General features: G+C 39.0%; 2 protein-coding genes across 4 annotated transcripts in view; both read right to left on the reverse strand.

Annotated features, from left to right (window-relative positions):
* Positions 1-18,836, reverse strand: part of LOC146394129 (photoreceptor-specific nuclear receptor-like) — a 221,292-nt gene that overhangs the window by 19,348 nt on the left and 183,108 nt on the right. The window lies entirely within an intron of this gene.
* Positions 28-18,836, reverse strand: part of slc67a1 (solute carrier family 67 member 1) — a 201,981-nt gene continuing 183,172 nt past the window's right edge. For 2 of the 3 annotated variants that reach the window (XM_084907809.1, XM_084907674.1), the window contains 9 exons: positions 17,679-17,776; positions 17,425-17,570; positions 17,140-17,272; positions 16,801-16,913; positions 15,971-16,081; positions 14,699-14,799; positions 13,942-14,043; positions 12,547-12,667; positions 10,529-12,289 (listed from right to left, as the gene is read on the reverse strand). In XM_084907809.1, coding sequence (XP_084763935.1) covers positions 12,102-12,289; positions 12,547-12,667; positions 13,942-14,043; positions 14,699-14,799; positions 15,971-16,081; positions 16,801-16,913; positions 17,140-17,272; positions 17,425-17,570; positions 17,679-17,776 — 1,113 coding nt within the window. In that variant the 3' untranslated portion in view covers positions 10,529-12,101. Of the gene's footprint in view, positions 8,523-8,678; positions 8,800-10,528; positions 12,290-12,546; positions 12,668-13,941; positions 14,044-14,698; positions 14,800-15,970; positions 16,082-16,800; positions 16,914-17,139; positions 17,273-17,424; positions 17,571-17,678; positions 17,777-18,836 lie in introns of those variants that run through there. The other variant, XR_014797121.1, reaches the window with a different exon arrangement.

Consider the following 18,836-nt stretch of genomic DNA (forward strand, 5'->3'; position numbering starts at 1 on the left):
CAAATATGTAAGACTGCTTTCTTCCATTTGCACAACATCTCTAAAATTAGAAATATCCTGTCTCAGAGTGACACTGAAAAACTAGTTCATGCATTTATTACTTCCAGGCTGGACTACTGTAATTCATTATTATCAGGATGTCCAAAAAACTCGCTGAAAAGCCTGAGCCAGCAAGAGTCCTGACAGGGACTAGAAAGAGAGAGCATATTTCTCCTGTTTTGGCTTCCCTTCATTGGCTTCCTGTTAAATCCAGAATTGAATTCAAAATCCTGCTCCTCACATACAAGGTCTTAAATAATCAGGTCCCATCTTATCTTAATGACCTTGTAGTACCATATCACCCTATTAGAGCACTTTGCTCTCGCTCTGCAGGCTTACTTGTTGTTCCTAGAGTATTTAAAAGTAGAATGGGAGGGTTTTCAGGCCCCTCTTCTGTGGAACCAGCTTCCAGTTTGGATTCGGGAGACAGACACTATCTCTACTTTTAAGATTAGGCTTAAAACTTTCCTTTTTGCTAAAGCATATAGTTAGGGCTGGATCGGGTGATCCTCCCTTAGTTATGCTGCAATAGACGTAGGCTGCTGGGGGATTCCCATGATGCATTGAGTTTTTCCTTTCCAGTCACCTTTCTCACTCACTATGTATTAATAGACCTCTCTGCATTGAATCATATCTGTTATTAACCTCTGTCTCTCTTCCACAGCATGTCTTTATCCTGTCTTCCTTCTCTCACCCCAACCGGTCGCAGCAGATGGCCGCCCCTCCCTGAGCCTGGTTCTGCCGGAGGTTTCTTCCTGTTAAAAGGGAGTTTTTCCTTCCCACTGTCGCCAAAGTGCTTGCTCATAGGGGGTCATATGATTGTTGGGTTTTTCTCTGTATCTATGAAGCGCCTTGAGGCGACTTTTGTTGTGATTTGGCGCTATATAAATAAAATTGAATTGAATTGAATTGATAAAACAAGATTTGTCACGGCGAGTGAGATGAGCCGTGTGGGAAATAAAGGAGGATCCAAACGCAGGCACTTGTAAAGGGGTGAGGGTGGTTTATTAAATACGAAATAAATATAGACAAACAGCAAATGGAACACGAACTAAACTAGACTGGAAACAACTAAACTACAGAGCACAAACCTGAATAAGAATGAGACCGAGCAGAGGCGAATGACGATGGACAGCAGGGAGAACACACGGGTGAGACATGGTGGATACACAGGGCTTAAATACATAGGGTAGTAATGAGGGAATGGGCAACAGAAGGGAGACACAGCTGGGAGAGATCAGGGCTAACAAGACGGGGGGAACCAAGCTGCACACACTAACATAAGACAAAGACTTTCACAATAAAACAGGAAACATGAATTACTAAACAAGAACGCAGACTCGACACTGAGAGACAAAATAACATGGAACTCAAACAATACATGAAACCACAAATCCTTAAGCACGGATAAACAGAAACAAGAAACTAATAATAATCATCGTCATTACTACAAGAGAATAAGAAAACAATCCATGAAGCAGAATAAAACCAAAATATAATAAACTCAAAATACTGGGTCCAACGGACCCAGAACCGTGACAAGATTAATGTCGTTTTAATGTTGCTTTTTTATGTGTGTGAGGGCACATACATGCTGTGAAACAGATGTTGTGAAGGGTCGTTACTTTGCCATGGAAAAAATTTGGACATGAACCTCTTTAGTTATAGTCTGTGGTCTTGCTGACCCCAGCCCGGCAGCCAGACCCTGAACTTCAACAGTTAACAAACTGATGAGCAGCTAGGCTTTAGCCTCTGTTTCTACCTGTTCATGTTTCTAACGTAGCATCATTGTGGTGATCACTTTAAAGTCTCTTTGTGCTTGTTTTCATCTTCGCTTTGTGTTCATAGCTAAATACTTTGTGTTGTGTGTGGGGCTGCAGCCTATAGGCTCATATTTTTAAATGGTAATTATGAGACAGTGTGCTTCAACAATTTTACGGAGAAACATGAATGTTTTGTAAGTAGTAATGTAATGAATTACTTCCTCGTGGGAGTAAATCAGTAATCTACTGCTTTACTTTTGAGAAAGGTGTTTTGTGTAATACATTACTTGTTTGAGCAACAATTCCAATACTGACCACAACAAAGACAGGAAATACCTGTTCCGTGCACAGACATTTGACCCACTGGATGCAATTAATTTGCATGAATGTTATGTCTTTGATATGCTGCTTATCAATGGTGATGACTCTCAAAGCAGAACCAATGAGAACCCAATGAGAATCGATATGAAAATCAGTAAGTGATCTCAATAGTGGAATGGGAATTGCTAAACTCTTATCAATTCCCATTCCTGACCAGCTGTAGTTAAACATTCTTTGAAGAGGATCCAACATTGATGAACTAGTCAATAAACTTTCATACAATGTGACAAAGAGTAAATGGAAAAAACAGGCATGTTTTCAATGTGTTAGACTTTTGACTTCAGTTCACCACGTAAGGCTGTGCATTTTGCTTCTTGGTAAAGAGAACTTCTCTGATGATAAAACATACGTGTCATGCTTCATATCTTGAGTCTCAAGGTGCAGATGCAAGCTTAAATGTCCTTTTACACCACCCGAATGCCTTCGACTTACTATAACCAGTAGTGGTGCAATGGATCACAGTTGATCCGTAATCCGAACCGATCCCACTCCACGGTTCGGCACGCATGTGATCCGAAGATTCGAAAAAGAAGGGAAAAAAGTATGTGTATGGCGCGCATGGTCAGTCTGTCAAGCGATAGTTATGGCCAGCGCTAGCAGTCCAAGTGGAGGAGCAGAGGAGTTTAAGAGGCATTTAAGCAGCCCTTTGCTGCCCAATCCGACCGGGCTAAAGCTATTACAGAAGCTACTGGGGTGTTTAGCTGCAGACGGGAGGCCGTCGTCTGTTGTGCAAAACAAGGGGTTTAATCTATGATGAACGTGCTTGAGCCACGCTATGATATCCCGTTGCGTGTCCACTTCAGTGACAAGATTGTATCCAGGCATGTATGAGCCGGAAAAGTTTAAAGTTATGGCTGAACTGTCACAGGCATCTTCTGTTGCCCAACTACAAATGGGTGGACCTCCAGGTCAACGGAAAGCTACGTGACCGTGACCGCTCATTATATCACAGTGGAGTGGTAGATACAAAGCCCTGTACTGCTCTATGTTGCACCTTAATTTGTTTTTATATAATTGCGTGGAATGAGTCTTGAGTTGAATGTTTTTAATAGGCAAAAAATACTTAAATAAGTTAATAAGTAAATGTTAAAATTTTTTATTTTTTTATTTTTTTTGCTGATCCAAAAATTGATCCGATCCGTGACTTAAAACCATGATCCGAATCGAACCATGAGATTTTTGATCCGTTGCACCACTAATAACCAGTCTCTAGCCACATGGGTAAAATGCGATTACTTGAAAGGGTGATGTCACTGTATTTAAGTATGGTGGGGGGAACATGGTGGCTTCCACAAACCGGCGCCTGCTCCTAAATGTTTTTAATGGATTAATTACAAGTTTATGAGAATGTTTATGAGATAGATTTATGAATTCAATATCCTTTTCTTCTGTTAAATAATCTAAAAAAATTACCGACTGTACCTTTAATATTGTGCTGATATCACTCCAGTTTGTCACAATTGCTATTTATTCACTAAATGGACAAAGACATCCTGTAAATACAACAAATATTTTTTTAGTCAACCTAACACAGTTTTGGGTTTGGATTATTGTTTAAATGGCATTTTAAGCCATTTGTCATATCACACTAGGGAACAAAATACACAGTGCTGTATAGTATACTGTATATTTACAGAGGCCCATATGGGTATTTATGAAAGGGAGGCACAGACAGTTTTTCATTTGAAAGACTTTTCGGATCCCGGTTAAATAGATACTAAAATTGCAAAGTAACAACACTGGAGGCTGAAATTATACCACATATATTTGTTTTATGGACAGCTGTGAAACATGCTCTGCATATTACCCTGTAAAATATTTGTTTCATTTAAACCAACTGCAATCCTCTTCCAACTGTAACAGCCCCAACCTCAAGGATAATTATAAAGTTATAGTGAAGTTTCAGGCAGTGTGAAGATTTTTTTTTTTTTTTTGTCTCTTGTACGCCTTGAATGTGAACAGTTTTAAGTTAAATAAAAACAACAAAACACACGCATAAAATACAACTACCCACAGCCATTCACTGCTAAGGGTTTGTAGATCTCCTAAACAAACTGCGGGACCCTGAGCTGTATCAAGAGGCTCAGCCGAGGTCCAATCTGACATTTATCTCTCGGGCCATTCTGCTGATGGCAGCACGACATCGCTTTAGGAAGCAGCTGTTTACTGTCAGAGATCTAGGTCAGGACAGAGACGCAGAGCTGGACACTGCTAGCAGACTATATGGCCTCTCGTGCATCTGTAATGGCCTCTAAAGGATACAGGAGGGGGGTGGACGTGGTCACATCAGAGGAGCGGCGGATATTGGAGTACATGATAAAGTAAAAACATTCAGTCAAAGGCCAATAAACAATGAAAACTTAAAATCATCCAGTTCTAACAAAGCGCATTATAAAAGTAAAGAAAAAAAGCTTACAACCAGTCAGAAAAGGGCAAAATCTACTGTACGTGCTTTCAGTCAAGTCCTCAGCTGATGCCATTTTTCCATTCATGGAAGAAAAGTTTATAAAACAGCTAATAACAATTTGAAAGAAATAATTTTATGATGGCACAATATTATCCTTCCAAATGATAATTAAGCCTACTCAGAACACCAGAGCTAATTGCTGTTAAAATGTATATAAATGTAATTTATTATTTCCAATTATAAGATTAAACTTTTATTGTATTTACAGTGTTGTTAGTGAAGTATTTGATATCTTGGGCACTGAAATTCCTGTTACAGTTCAATAGAGAATCAGCTTAAGAAGATTTGAATAATCCTTGTCAATGTCATCTATGATCAAAGAGTAGGATTACAAGTTCCAGGTATTTACTTATTTACTATGAAGTACAGCGTGAGATATTATAGCATCTCACTCACAAATTGACCTGAAAACTTATAGCAAAAATTATTTTTAAAAAAAAACTAGAGATGGCACGATACCACTTTTTTATGTCCGATACCGATATCATAAATTTGGATATCTGCCGATACTGATATGAATAGTGTGTTTTTTAATCAATAAAACTGTTTTTTTAATATCTTGCTGCATTTTGTATAAGTTCATACTCAAGTTTAAAGAAACAACAACACTAAAGGTATTCTGTTATACCTGTATGTAAAAAATACACTGCACCCAAAATATTTCATAGTTCAGCAATACTGATCAAACTAATAACCTTAAACCTACTCCATCCTTCCTATTCTGGTATTTTAAAGAGTACTTAGCAGAAATATTAAGCAACCTAACTAATAGGGTTGCAAACTCCCAGCAAAAAAAATAGGGAACCACCCCCCACCTTCCACCTCATGATGCTTAATCGATGTAATCAACTTTAATTTGATGCAGTGTGGGAAAAAAAATGCACAGAAATAAATTATTTTTCAAGAATAATTAAATAGATTCAACATCTTTCTTCAATAGAATTGCAGACTGCACTGATGGTATCTTCCCAAAGGAAAAAGTACTAGCTTACTAGGGTATATTAGACTTAATAGTCACTATATACAGTAATGGACTTCTATTCATTTTACATCAGATTAAAACTTTGGGTGTAAGATTCAGATAATTATTTATTAAAAAATGAGAATAAGAAAGAAAAGTATGTCTTTGTGCCCCCTTTTTCCATGTTAATGCCCTATCGGCCCCCCTGGCTAAACTTTGCTAGATCCGCCCCTGCACAGTTACCAACCGTCAGCTACGTAGAAAAGGATCCTGGTGTAGAAAGAAATATTAAATAAATTCTAACAACAGCTTATCAAGGTTAAACGTGCTGCTGTTGTTTAGCCGCTGGTTTCCTCTTTCTGGTGCAAAGTGGGCCAAAAACAAACAAGAGAGACGGACTCGCGACAGAAAAGCTGATCAGCTGATCATTAATCAGTTTCATGATTGAAGTAGCAGCAGGAGAGGGAGAGAGAGAGAGAGAGGCAGTCGCTCCATATATCGGTTGTTAAGCTTAACGTGGGAATGCTTTACAAACATTCAGAGATGAACTTACACACTTGCTTTACTTCTCGATGGGATAACTTCCTCGGAGATTAAATGCTGGTTTGGTAGCAAGGCTACAAATACACACAGCCGCTCTATCACGTGATGCATACTGCTGCCACGTGCTACGGTTATGAGCCGAGTTATGCCGTGTCGCAAGTTTTGTGAGGTGCTTTTTTGATATTTAATGGATCGGATTACATTTTTTATTTCTCTCCAATATCCGATCCAGCAATTTACGTCAGTATCGGACCGATATGTAATATCGGATCGGTCCATCTCTAAAAAAAACTCAAACTTGCATCTTCAAAAACATGAGTAATTATTTATGCTCCTATCAGCAGACTTTTGCCCAATAATTTAAAAACAAAATGTTGAAAGTGATTCAATAAATAATCTGTCATTTTCCATTAAAGTCATTTTTAATGTCAGATTATGTACATCTACTTTTCTCTGTCTACATTTCATTTGTGCATTAGCAGCAGTAAAACAAACTGTTTATACATTTGCTGGCAGATGGCTATCAGTCAAAGACCTAATTTACTTCAACCACTGCTTCTGCTGCTGTGGATTAAGGCAGATGACTTTAGATGAGATTAGGACCCCCGTGGAAATGCAGAGGAAACAAGAAGCTTACAGCAAATGAGGCAACTTAACTGACCATTGCAATATTTTGTGAAGTTAACAATACAATGCCACTCCTTTGTTTTGCAAAATGAAAGAGAGTTGTACTTTCTAAAAGGCATGTCAGAGAGAGAAAAAATGTGCGCAAATTATCACAAAATCAGGAGACAGATGCAGACTTTTCAATTTCAGAAAATTCAAAACTGTGGCATTTATACCATGAGTCATACTGGGGGGTACATTTTTGTGTCACCTGGTTATCATGCCCTTTTTTGACTGTACAAAAATGTTAGGGTAATAGTTTGTGTTCTGTTAATGTGGTTTACTTTTTTTTGATCTGGAAAGTTGAGTTCAGGTATGTATTGCTTCCAGATGTTCATGAAGAAAAAACAGAATTATTTACAGTTTTATGCTGTTAAAGAACAAACGAGCTATTCACATTATCATTTGAATTACATTATTTTTGTGTTTGCAGTTGGCATGAATTCGCAGTACAGTAAGTGTTTACTGTACGTCTGGTGTAAACAATGGATCCAATGGGGCTCTAATACCCGCCCACTGCCCATTAACCCTTCCCCAACCCTCAGGCTCATCTACTGACTGCTGACACAGCCATTACTCACCAGTTTAAAGCAGCTCTTTGGCTGCGTAGCTCAGCAGGCTTGGTGAGATTTTGGGGACGAGGGTGCTGCATGATCGTTTGGGAGGAGGTGGCTCACTGCAAAGGGTCAAGCTGATGGGTAGCTGGGATTACCACTGACACACCATCTGTCACCCAAATGTTGTGATAATCAGAGTGAGGAAATCAATACCCTGACTAAATATCATAGACATGTAAGCTCTTTTAACCTAGAGTAAAGGCCAATTTTCACAGTGCCTCGCAGAAGGAACACGGCTGATAACTGATTCTCCGAATTGTTAGAACTTTATCCTATCCTGAATTCTGAAATGGACCCATCCAGCTACAGTAAATCCCAGATAAATCCAGCAATAACTTCAATTGTTTTTAATCTGCTGTATTAAGAACTCAAAATACCCACACAACATGTCATTACATCATACAGGATAGTCTAAACAATATGACCAATAATGGTCAGATTTATCTCTGGAGAACACAGATGCTGCTCTGTATGAGTCATCCAAACAACATCCAAACAAAGCTTATGGCTGATAATTCAAACAGACGCACATGTTTCCCGCTTTTAACTCCTGCACCATATTGTTATCTAATCGGCTCTGTTGTAATTAAAATTCAATCAACATCCTGTCTTTTTAGACATATTACCTTCAAACATTCAAATCTCCAACTCTTAATCCTAAAGACAACAAAGACTTTTCATGCAGCCACATGTGTCATAAAGAAGCCTTTTGTGTTATGCCATATTAGCTTCTATGTAACCAATATGGTCTTCCACAAGCAGAGGATGGGAGATCCTGGCTGATGTAGCAAGAGGCGACAATCCTCTGAGGTCAGTGCAGTGGGCATTTATTGTTCTGTTGTTGAATGTGATGCTTCCGAGAGGCGTCAGTGGAGAATTAGCGATCACTGGCACATGTCAGGGAGTGAGAGTGTGGACCAGAGCGTGCAGGACAGGCCAGGCGTAATGGGGCTCTGAGCCTCCTGACACAAGGCTGAGCATGCTCTTCACTGAGGAGGGGGCAGCTTGTCTTCAAAGGTGTGAAACAACACACACCCTGGACTTTTTCCACTTGTCACAATCTCATGTAAGCAACTGACATGACTCTGAAAATAGAGCAAATGATAGCTGGTCAGTGCACATTTGATATTTACTCCAGAGAAAACAGAACAGAATGAAACACAAAAGGGAATAAACTAAATAGTACTTAATCAAGGAACTGAGAATGCTGGGAGATAAAGGACAAATATAAATAATACAACCAATGATTAAAAGAAGCAAAACCCAAACAGTCCAAAGCCCATGGCACCATGAAGGTCCAGGATGTATCCTGCTTCTCACCCTGTGGCAACTGGGATAGGACCACATCACCACTACCCTGAACTGGATAAGTAGGAACAAAATAGATAGATGGATGGTAACTAATAGTATTGGTCCATTTTTATTCAACTTCACTGATTCTGTAGTTTAAGTCTACCTGCTACACAATGATCTCATAATCTGCTGAAACCCTTTAGAAATTGCATTATTGCCATTTCATGCATTATATGTATATATCACATTTCTGTCTGAAAACAAAAATTAAATATAAATAAATATTTTAATTTTAACTTCATAGGCCTGACACAGTTAGAAAAAAAAACTCCTTTCTTCATCTTGGAATTGCACAGCCAGTGTCCTCAGCCGTTTACAACAAAGTCAAGCCGCTGCCATGTAATCAGAACGGGAACTCGAGCTGTCCCTCACCAGGTCGCTGTGGCCCCACTCATTATCTTATCACCTATTGTAACCCACTGTAATTCCCCTGCTCATGATTGATGATGTCGCTGTCTGATTACACCAAGACAAAACCCCCCTAAGATCACCTTTCACTCCAGTGGCCAACTCCAAGAGTTCCATGAGGTCTGCTGGAAGGATGATGGAGCAGGAGCTGTGCAGCCATGTTGAGCTTCTGTCATGTACACATCAGGTTTTTATAAACTCTGAACAAGAATCAGCACTCTGCTGTAAAACAGTTCATGACATTCTTTTACCGACGTAATTAAAGACTATTACCTAATGGACAAAAGTCGCACTGACTTGGGGTGAAAGTAATTACATTTTGGTTAGACTGTCTCATGTTTGATTGATATGGATGGTAATTTTCTAGATGTACCTCACAAGACACTGATCAGTGTGCTCCTGATAAGGAGCACCGTGTGGTGCTGCACAGAAAGAAGTAAGAAAGCCTCGGTATAAAACATTTAGACTGAAGGCTTCTCTGCTACAGATCATGTCCCTGGCCTGGCTCGAACAAATCAGATAGGTAACCTGTGCTCTTTTTAAAAGAGACAGTGAGCCTCATCTCTCTATGCGGCAGGTGGAGACAGATGCCTCATTATCTATACCACAGGGGACAAAACAAGCCTGGGACCTGACGGCCCCCCCCACTGGCATTTAGTTTCCAGTGCGCTGACACAAGGAAACCCTGGACCATCGCCGGGCAGCGCTCATCTCTGACCTCAGTGAGCGCAGGTCGCTCGCAGAGTCACATTAAACTTTCAGAGGACCCAAAGGTCCCCATCAGGAGTGTTAACAGCAGCATTGTCCCAGATCCCCCTGACTCAAATGGCCAAGTGTAACAAGGCACCCCCTCCAGTGGTCAGGACTGCATCACCCCCCCGGGTCCGTAGATACAGTGACACCCTTCTGCAGCTCCTTTGACTCACATAAAGAGGCAGAGACAGGAGATTCAAGAGCATGCTCCTTGTGTTTTACGAGCTGCACTGACACTCTACACCTATGGAAGACATTTGATGGCTTGGACTCCAGCGAGTAATGAGTGAGGGCAGGTGTGGGATCAGCCTGAAAAGATAGAATTCACACTGAGGCAGCTGATCACATTAAAGGTGAAGTTCACCTGAGCAGGGTGCCAACTAAAACTTATTAAACACATCCTTCCTATCTTCTCGCTTCGGCTTTTGGGGGTTTTACTTTAATCATCATTTAAAAGGTGTTTTCTAAACACCTTTGTAAGTAAATGCAGTTTTAATCTAGATTTTTTTATTTTTTATACTTTTATGCTTAGCTTCAAAACGTCTTTTAAAATATAATTTCTGGAATTTTCCTGCTATTTCTTTTTTTTTTTTTGGAGGGGGGGGGGGCAAAACTAAAATAAATCACCTCATTGACATCTGCCAACTTTTTTGTTTGTTTATTTGTTTGTTTTCATATTGTCGTTATTTTAAAAAACAACAACGACAATAACAATATTCAAAATGAGCTTATTTTGTAGAAACAATGAAAACACCTGCTCCAGATTTTATGACATCACTCCAACATGCAACAGCCTGACAGCCAGAGGAAGCAGACTACTGCCCACACTGTGATGAAGGTTTTATTTATCCCTCTCAGAGTATGGAATTTTTTTATGTGAGCTATGTTTTTGATACAAATACTTACTTTTTTAATTCACTCTTTATTTAACTCCAGACTTATTCACTCATCCAAATCATTCCAGACTGATCTGAGCTGCACCGAATAGCTAACTCTGGCAAAGGCAGTCCTCGCGAATGTCACTCAATCCACAGATGCACGTATTCGGTTTTCTTTGCTCTTTCTTCATGAAATGTTGCGGATAGAAATGTATTTGGAACATGTCTGCAACACTGTGCAAAAAGTATTTTTGCATGCTCTTTACATGAATGTTTGATTAAAGTTAATGATTTTAATAATAAAAGATAGACAATACCATTATGAAAACAACATCAATTCAGAAACTTCCTGATTAAATTTGATTTAATTTTTTTAATTTTCTTCTCCATAATATGCATATTTCCTCTACCACCATGCAGCTTATATAAACAACATGAAGGAAGAGAAAAAAAATCTCTTCCTTCATGTAGTTATTATGAACTGTGTGAAGGACGAAGCCTGGACTGATTTTGATTTTAAGATGATATTTCAACATTTTTTTTTTTTTTTTTTTTTTTTAAACCAGATTTCTGAGTTCGTTTTAAAGTTCAGGCCAAAGTAGATTTGTTCTTCGTGTTTCTTTAAGCATGGACAAAGAATTCACTTTAATTCAGTATATTAATACAACGCCACACTAACAGCTGTCTCAAGGTTCTTTATATTGCAGAGTAAAGATCTTACATTGTTAGACAGAAACCCTCCAAATCAGAGCAAGCACTTGGCAACAGTGGGACAGAAAAACTCCCTTTCAACAGGAAGAAACCTCCAGCAAAACCACGCTCAAGGAGGGTGTGATGGGTTGGAAGGATTTGGTTTTTCCTTTGGAATATCCAGGAACTCATATCGGCCTGTGTCATATTATTGAATTATCTTCAAGAAAGGCTGTTCTGACCTTCTGTTGAGTGTTTTTATCACCAGGTGCAGAGATTTGGCTATGGCCAGTTTTTATTTTTATACATTTGTGGTTTCTTTACTCTCTGAATTAAGTTCTGTGTGAACCATCAGCCAGTAAAATAGAGGATTTGGTGCCATCTAGTGATCTGACACTGAATCAACAGAAACTTGAACAGAGCACAAAATCTGGAATAATGGGATATGATCTAATTATGGCAGTTACTAAAAAAAGGGAAATATGTGTGTATATGATGCTTGTTTTTAAAATCAACAGCTGATTTCCATCTCCTCTCCTTTTTTGAGTTTTTGAACAAGCGAGACAAAAAGACTGAGAGGTGTCACTTTCTCTGCTCGGCTGTCTTGTTGAGTCGTTGCTGTAGCAGGTAGACAAACACAGCAATATTCACGAAAAACTGGATTAAACCTATAGAGGAAATGCCGTAGTTCACATACAGGAAGCCCCCTATAGTAGGTCCCACTGTGCGAAGCAGAGATTGAACAGATGCGCACAGTCCCAGCATTGTGCCTGCAAATGAGAACAAGATTAAAACTGGCAATAATTCTTTACACTATTTCACAATAGGGTCACCTGTAGTTTTCTAAACCATTTTATTTGGTATTGTTACATTTTATCTTGGAATGCTGGAGTGTCTTTGCTTCTTTAGTTTAAAACAGCTTTATTCAAATGCAGTCACACATCAAGTGATCTAAAATGAAGCTTTTTAAAAGTCGAGCCTGTCAAACACCATCTGGTTGTAATAAAGTAAAGCGGGATGGTCTCACCTGTGTCAGAGGACGGTACACTCTTGGTGAGCATGCTGTCTGTGATGACATTAAACACACTGAGAGAAAACATCATCGGGAGGATGTTAAAGCAGAACTGCCACACATTCTGTATATATGCCTGTACAGAGAAATATCAGAAATAAACAGTTTTCAGCAAGGGGTTCAATGGCACATTATATTAATTGCTAGGTAATTATGTTTAATAGGGGTTGCTGTCACAACGAGTCCAACAAATGCCTGCAGCAGAACTCTAATGGGCTGTGCTACTGATTAAGTTTTTGCTCTGGATTTCTATGAGGATTTTTTTTACCCATATTGTTCATATTGTTTCCTGCCCTCCTTTTAACTGTTTCTTTTTATTCTGTCTTATACTATTGCTCTGACCAACTTTGAAGGACTTTGGTCAACTTGTATTATGTGTATACAATGTATTATTATGTGCTATAGAAATAAATTTTGATTTGATTTGATGACGCTCCCCAAATTAAGCTGTGAATCCAAATATCTGTCTTAAGGGGCTTTGGCAGTGTGGCAAAGGGGTTAACTGATAGTGAGGCCTGTTAGGGGCAGCACCATGTACGAAACATGTAAATGTGGCTGTTAGCATAATGATGTATCAATTCAAAGCTCTGCTATGAATTGATACAGTTTTACGCCCCAGTCACAACTGGTGTTTACCAACCACTTGGCAACCACCAGTTGTTGGGGAAAATTGAGTATTTCTCAACTAGTTGTGAGTGGTTCACAGTCCATTGGAAGTCCCAGTCATGCAGGCCTAAAGCAGTCACCGAGCACTTGATATCCTCTGGTCACCGAACGCTCTCCATTTAATGTTTGCAATGGACATTTTCACCTTTCACTTTTTCAAGTTAATTAGTTGACATCCCTTCCATGCAAACTATGAGTGGCCGCAGTACTCTAGCAGCAACCAAACCAATCACAAAGAGGTTTCGGCTGCAGCAACCTGTTTGTGACGGATTTCACCCGGTGCCAACCAGCAATCTCAAGCTGTTGAACAAGCTCTTGGGCTCTTATCTGAGCTGCTAAACACCAAGAAACATGAACACATTCATAATAATAAAAGAAACAAAAAATACCCTAACAAATTCACACTTGTATACAGGTGAACAAGTATTCAAAAAAGTACAAGCACAATATCACAGAGGTTCAATACCAAGCGATAGTAAAAGTTGTAGTAAGATTTACTATAAAAAAAACTCATGGTAAAAAAAAGGGGGGTTAAAACTTTTCATTTTACTTGCATCAAACAATGGAAACAAATTTTTTTTCATCAAGCTAAGACAAGAGTTTTGCTTCTTAAAAAGAAAAGCTATGGAGTACTTGAGTGAATACTTTCTCTCTAAGGGGTGTGTGCTTATGTTTTGTGCATACCTGAGCCAGTCCCACAAAAGAGGACACTCCAATGGATAGAAGCAGCAATGTATTGTCAGAGTATCTTGCCGTAAGCCGACCGATCACTCCTCCTTGAATAACCTGAACAAACATCTTGGTTTTACTCATTTCATCTTGCAGTCTGGTATAATCTTAAGCTCAACCCCCCAACATATCACATACAGTCCATTTGAAAAGTTTTCAGATCCTTTAGAGTTTTCTACAAAAAAAATAAAAAGTGAATCTTTTAGTCAGTGACCACTGGCTTCTTGGTAATCTCTCTGACAAAGACCAGACTACTTAGCTTAGCTATATTGGAATATCTTGGACGACTGTTGGTGGTTCCAAAAGTTCCCCATCTGACAATAAGAGGCTATCACAGGTTGGGTTTTTTTAGTCTGACAACTGCAAGACCTTAAACAGACCTGTAAGTAACTTTCCTAATTCATGAATTCAACTAATCACAGGTCTAATGAAGTTATCGAAGCATATTGGGGACTGTTGTTTCATGTAGGAACCATCAGAGCTCAACCCCAAGTGCGAGCAAGGATACGTCTGCAAACACTGTGTTTTATTCTTTCAGTTGTTAAAGAAAAAAGAAAAACAAACAAAATACTCCAAAAACTTGTTCCTTAATTTGTCATTTAGTCTAAATTAAACAAGTGAATCATAAGTGAATTTTGGTCTGTAATATAACAAAACGTAGAAAACTTGAAAAGGCTAAAATGCGCCAATTCATTTTGGATTTCAGTCTTACCATTTGGACAATGCCAAAATAGGCCATCAGGTAGCCATTCTGCTCAGGTTGCAGCTTAAAGAACTCCAGTGCAATGATAGAAAACATCACTTGAAAAATGCCTTAGAGCACAAAACAATTTTGTTAGATTTACATATGATTTATGATGACACCATCAAAATTGGCTTTGTGTCTCTTTGTGGCAATTTAATTTTCTGTTTGCAAAATGTTTTCAGGGCTGCTTAACTTCAGTGCTGGCCTAATATGCTGATTTACAACGTTACAGTTGTATTCAAAGGAGCTTGCAAAGAAAAGCGTCTGGACTTCTTTAAGTTGCTTGAAGACGTTTCACCTCTCATCCGAGAAGCTACACCTTGGCTCAAGATACACCTTGGCTCAGGCGAATAGAGGATCATCAGGGGGTCCTTTTGTCCCTCTGTGGGGGGATACTCCCACTAGGTTTAAATCTGGGACTCCCCACCATTTGACCTTAGAACTGAAGAAGCTTCTCGGATGAGAGGTGAAACGTCTTCAAGCAACTTAAAGAAGTCCAGACGCTTTTCTTTGCAAGCTCCTTTGACTACGATGACCTGGATGACTGAGAACCTTCACAGACATGTTACAGTTGTATTTATCTTGAAGTTATTCTTGGTGCCATTTGTCTAAAGCCTGCTCCTGTAAGGCCAACTTCCCTTTACACAAACTTGCTTCCGATTGGCTGCTCCTTGCAATTCCAGAAGGTCCAGTTGGGGCTTCTGTGTACTCTGCCTTGTTCTCAAATTATCGTGTTCACAAGGTTTTCACAAAACTTCAGGATTCAAACTCATCAGAACCTTTTAGTAGAAACACCTATGGTATCAATTTGAAACTCCTATGTTGCCTTTTTCTCGAGTTATCGCATTCACAAACCTGGGGGTCCATGCTGCCCACCTGCCTGCCCGCCCAGCAGGGTGATGACGAACCCCCATCGAGCCTTTTATAGCTGAGCCATCACAAGAGTATGAAGCCTGAACATTTGGCTCACAGATGTTTGACCAGAATTATTTAAAATTTTGTCCTGGTTTAACATGAGCATCCACAAATTTAGCTACATATTCATATCCATTTTAATACACATAAATGTAGATGAGCCCAATCAGAACATATCACCATAGGTAACCTCCAAAAACAAAATGGCAAAAAAGAAAAACATTTAAAGAGTGTGTAACTTAAACACTGTGATATTAGGAAGAGACACAACATTTGTATATTGCAAAGGCTTAAACCAAAACATCTTCACACTTCAAGTCTCACCTGATGGCAAACCTGCGACTATCTTGACAATGAAAGTCTGCATCACTGTTGGAAACTTCGTCAGCCTCGTAATCTCACTCAGATTGAATACTGACTTTCTTCTGTTGTCATCTGAAGTAAAATCAAAGTGCAAGAGGTACAATTACCATCTCATTATGTGTTATGTGTTTCTACCAATAAGTCAAGGTAGAATAACATGTATGTAGAGAAGTCCCAGGAAAATTTCAGTGCTGCTCTCGGATGAGAGGTATAATGTCTTCTAGCAACTTAAAGAAGTCCAGACGCTTTTCTTTGCAAACTCCTTTGACTACGATGACCTGGATGACTGAGAACCTTCACAGATATTCCATACCATGGTTTGGATTATTTGCAACCAAAAGGTGACTCTCTCCAAACATCTCTAAAAAAATGTATTACCTTTTTTCTTTTTTAAATACATCTATATGGAAAAGAATGGCACACTGCAATTTTAAGCACATTTGAGTATGTAATTATGGAAGATGATACAGTAACACAACATCAGAGACTCAGTGGTATTCTGATAATAATCTACCTGGATTATTACATGGAATTTTAAAGACTGGCATCAATGGTTTGCTATGAGATGATCCAAAATGTGAAAGAAAGAAAAAAAAGTAAGAGCAGAGTCATAGTTTTTTAAAGAAAAAAAAGAAAAAATAACAAAAGTAATTTTTATGTGTGCAATGAAGACAGCTGGATTCAAATTACCAGCTCATCCCTGTTGTTGTGATCATGAAGCCAAGGCCACTTTGTACAGACTTCCCAGACAGCTGAGAACATTAGGTTGAAAAGAAGTAGGCATGTCTTACCTGTAGTGTTGCCTCTGGTTGTTTCAGCTTTTGTATTTTTGGGGATGAACTTTAAAACCAACAGCAAGCTGAAGGCACTCCCTGCAGCACCAAAACATGCAGTAAACTTCTCCCTGAGAAATACAAAGTAAAGGTGCTGTATGGGGGACACTTTTGGTAAACACACACAATGACTGTGATTTCCATGTTTCATAAAAGCGGAATATTCTAACCTAAGCCAAAATGTCTTCCTAAACCAGAGATGTTTTTTGTTTCCTTTGGCTCTGTCAAAGAGTCAATGGTTGCTCAGGTTGGTTTCACACCAGTGCTGCTGTTAATGATACACACTGTGACACTAACCCATAGAGTTTGCTTAGCTGTCCGCCTAATGTGGAGCCAACTATCATACCGATGCCAAAACACAGACCAAGCTTGGATAAGGCGTCGGCCCGTTTCTCAGGTTTTGTAAGGTCTGTAACAACCATTTGTGATGCTGCAGACAGAGGTGGGACAAAGAAAAAAATCAAGTGAAACTTTATTCAGGATAAATAAAATTAACATTTAGAATAAATCTGAATAAATGTAAAAATAGTTCAGCCACATTGTTAGCAAAGGATAAAAAAAAACGGTAGGTTTGATGCTCACCAGGGAGGACATGCATAAAGATTGTGGGGATTTTATGGATGAACAACATGGCTGGAGTGTCTGCTGTGGCCAGCAGCAGAAAGAAGACAACAGTTGAAGCACATGCCAGGGACAAAGCTGTCCGTGCCCCAAATAGATCTGCAAACCTGCCAAAAAAACCAGACCCTACAGTCACATTTTTCTACACTGTGTTCCTACTGTTGGCAAACAGTAAAGAGCAATGTCCAAGCAAAAAATAGCGAACAGAAACTCACCTTCCAAACATTGGGCCCCCGAGCAGCTGAATAACTCCAACTGTAGTTTGCAAATAACCAAACCACAACGTGTCGAAGCCGAGCTTCTTTGCCAAATACTATAGAGAGCAACATAAGTAAGTGACCGTTATATTTTTGTGACAAGTGGTCACAAAACCGAGTAAAATAAATAAGGAAATTAAACACCATAAAAACAATACAAAAACAATTTAAGATCAAAACGAAAATAAAAATCATTAAAAGTATCAAAGAAAAGCCTGATTAAACTAAAAAAGATTCTTAACTGGTTTTAGAAAGAGTCCACAGAGTCAGCTAAAGTTAATTGTTGCGAGAGACTGCTCTAAATCTCTGCCCTTTTGTATGTGGAATGACCATCAGATTCTGAGCCTGTGATCAAAGCCTACAAGCAGAGGTGTGCTTGGTAGAAGATAAGGCAAACAGTCCGGAGCCTGGCCATTAAGTGCTCTGTATGTGAAAACAAATTGTAGAATCTACTGAGAGCCAGTTTAAAGAATATAAAATGGTAGTGATTTGAGCTCAGCTGCTGAATGTGTTAATAGTCTTATTACAGTTCCCTTGCTTTATTGCTTTCAAAAGACATTAATGAGAATTTACCCAAGCCAGAAAACAAGGCATTACAGTAATCTAAGTGCAATGATGCAAATGCATGACTAATTTTCTCCAGATCCACCAAAGAGACCATATGTTGCAATTCAGAAATGTTACATAAATTAGAAAAAACAGGAAAAAGACTCCCCTGGTAAGATAGACTTTACTGCCAAAACCCAGAGAAGAATCAAATATTACACCAAGACTTTAAACACTGGATTTAACTGCTGAACAAAATGAACTAAGACCAGTTTAAGACGAGGCCATTGTTAGAGAACCAATCACTAAACAATGGACTACCCAGCTGTTGGAGCTTAAAAGACATGTACAACTGAATGTCATTAGCATAGAAGTGATAATGAGTGTCAGAAAATAACTTGTGTCTTGAGAGACACAATAAAAGTACATCCTTGTTTATGCCAGTCAAGAGTCCGCATTCAAGGCCTTCCTTTATTTTTTATTGATTCATACACTTTAGAAGAACTGTGAATTAATACCCAGCCAACATACCAAGGCCAACATTGGGTAGATGTGGATGAACTGTGGGGG

Source organism: Perissodus microlepis, chromosome 1 (genome assembly GCF_051167445.1).
Source record: "Perissodus microlepis isolate ML-2025 ecotype Zambia chromosome 1, ASM5116744v1, whole genome shotgun sequence".
NCBI classification, from domain to species: Eukaryota; Metazoa; Chordata; class Actinopteri; order Cichliformes; family Cichlidae; genus Perissodus; species Perissodus microlepis.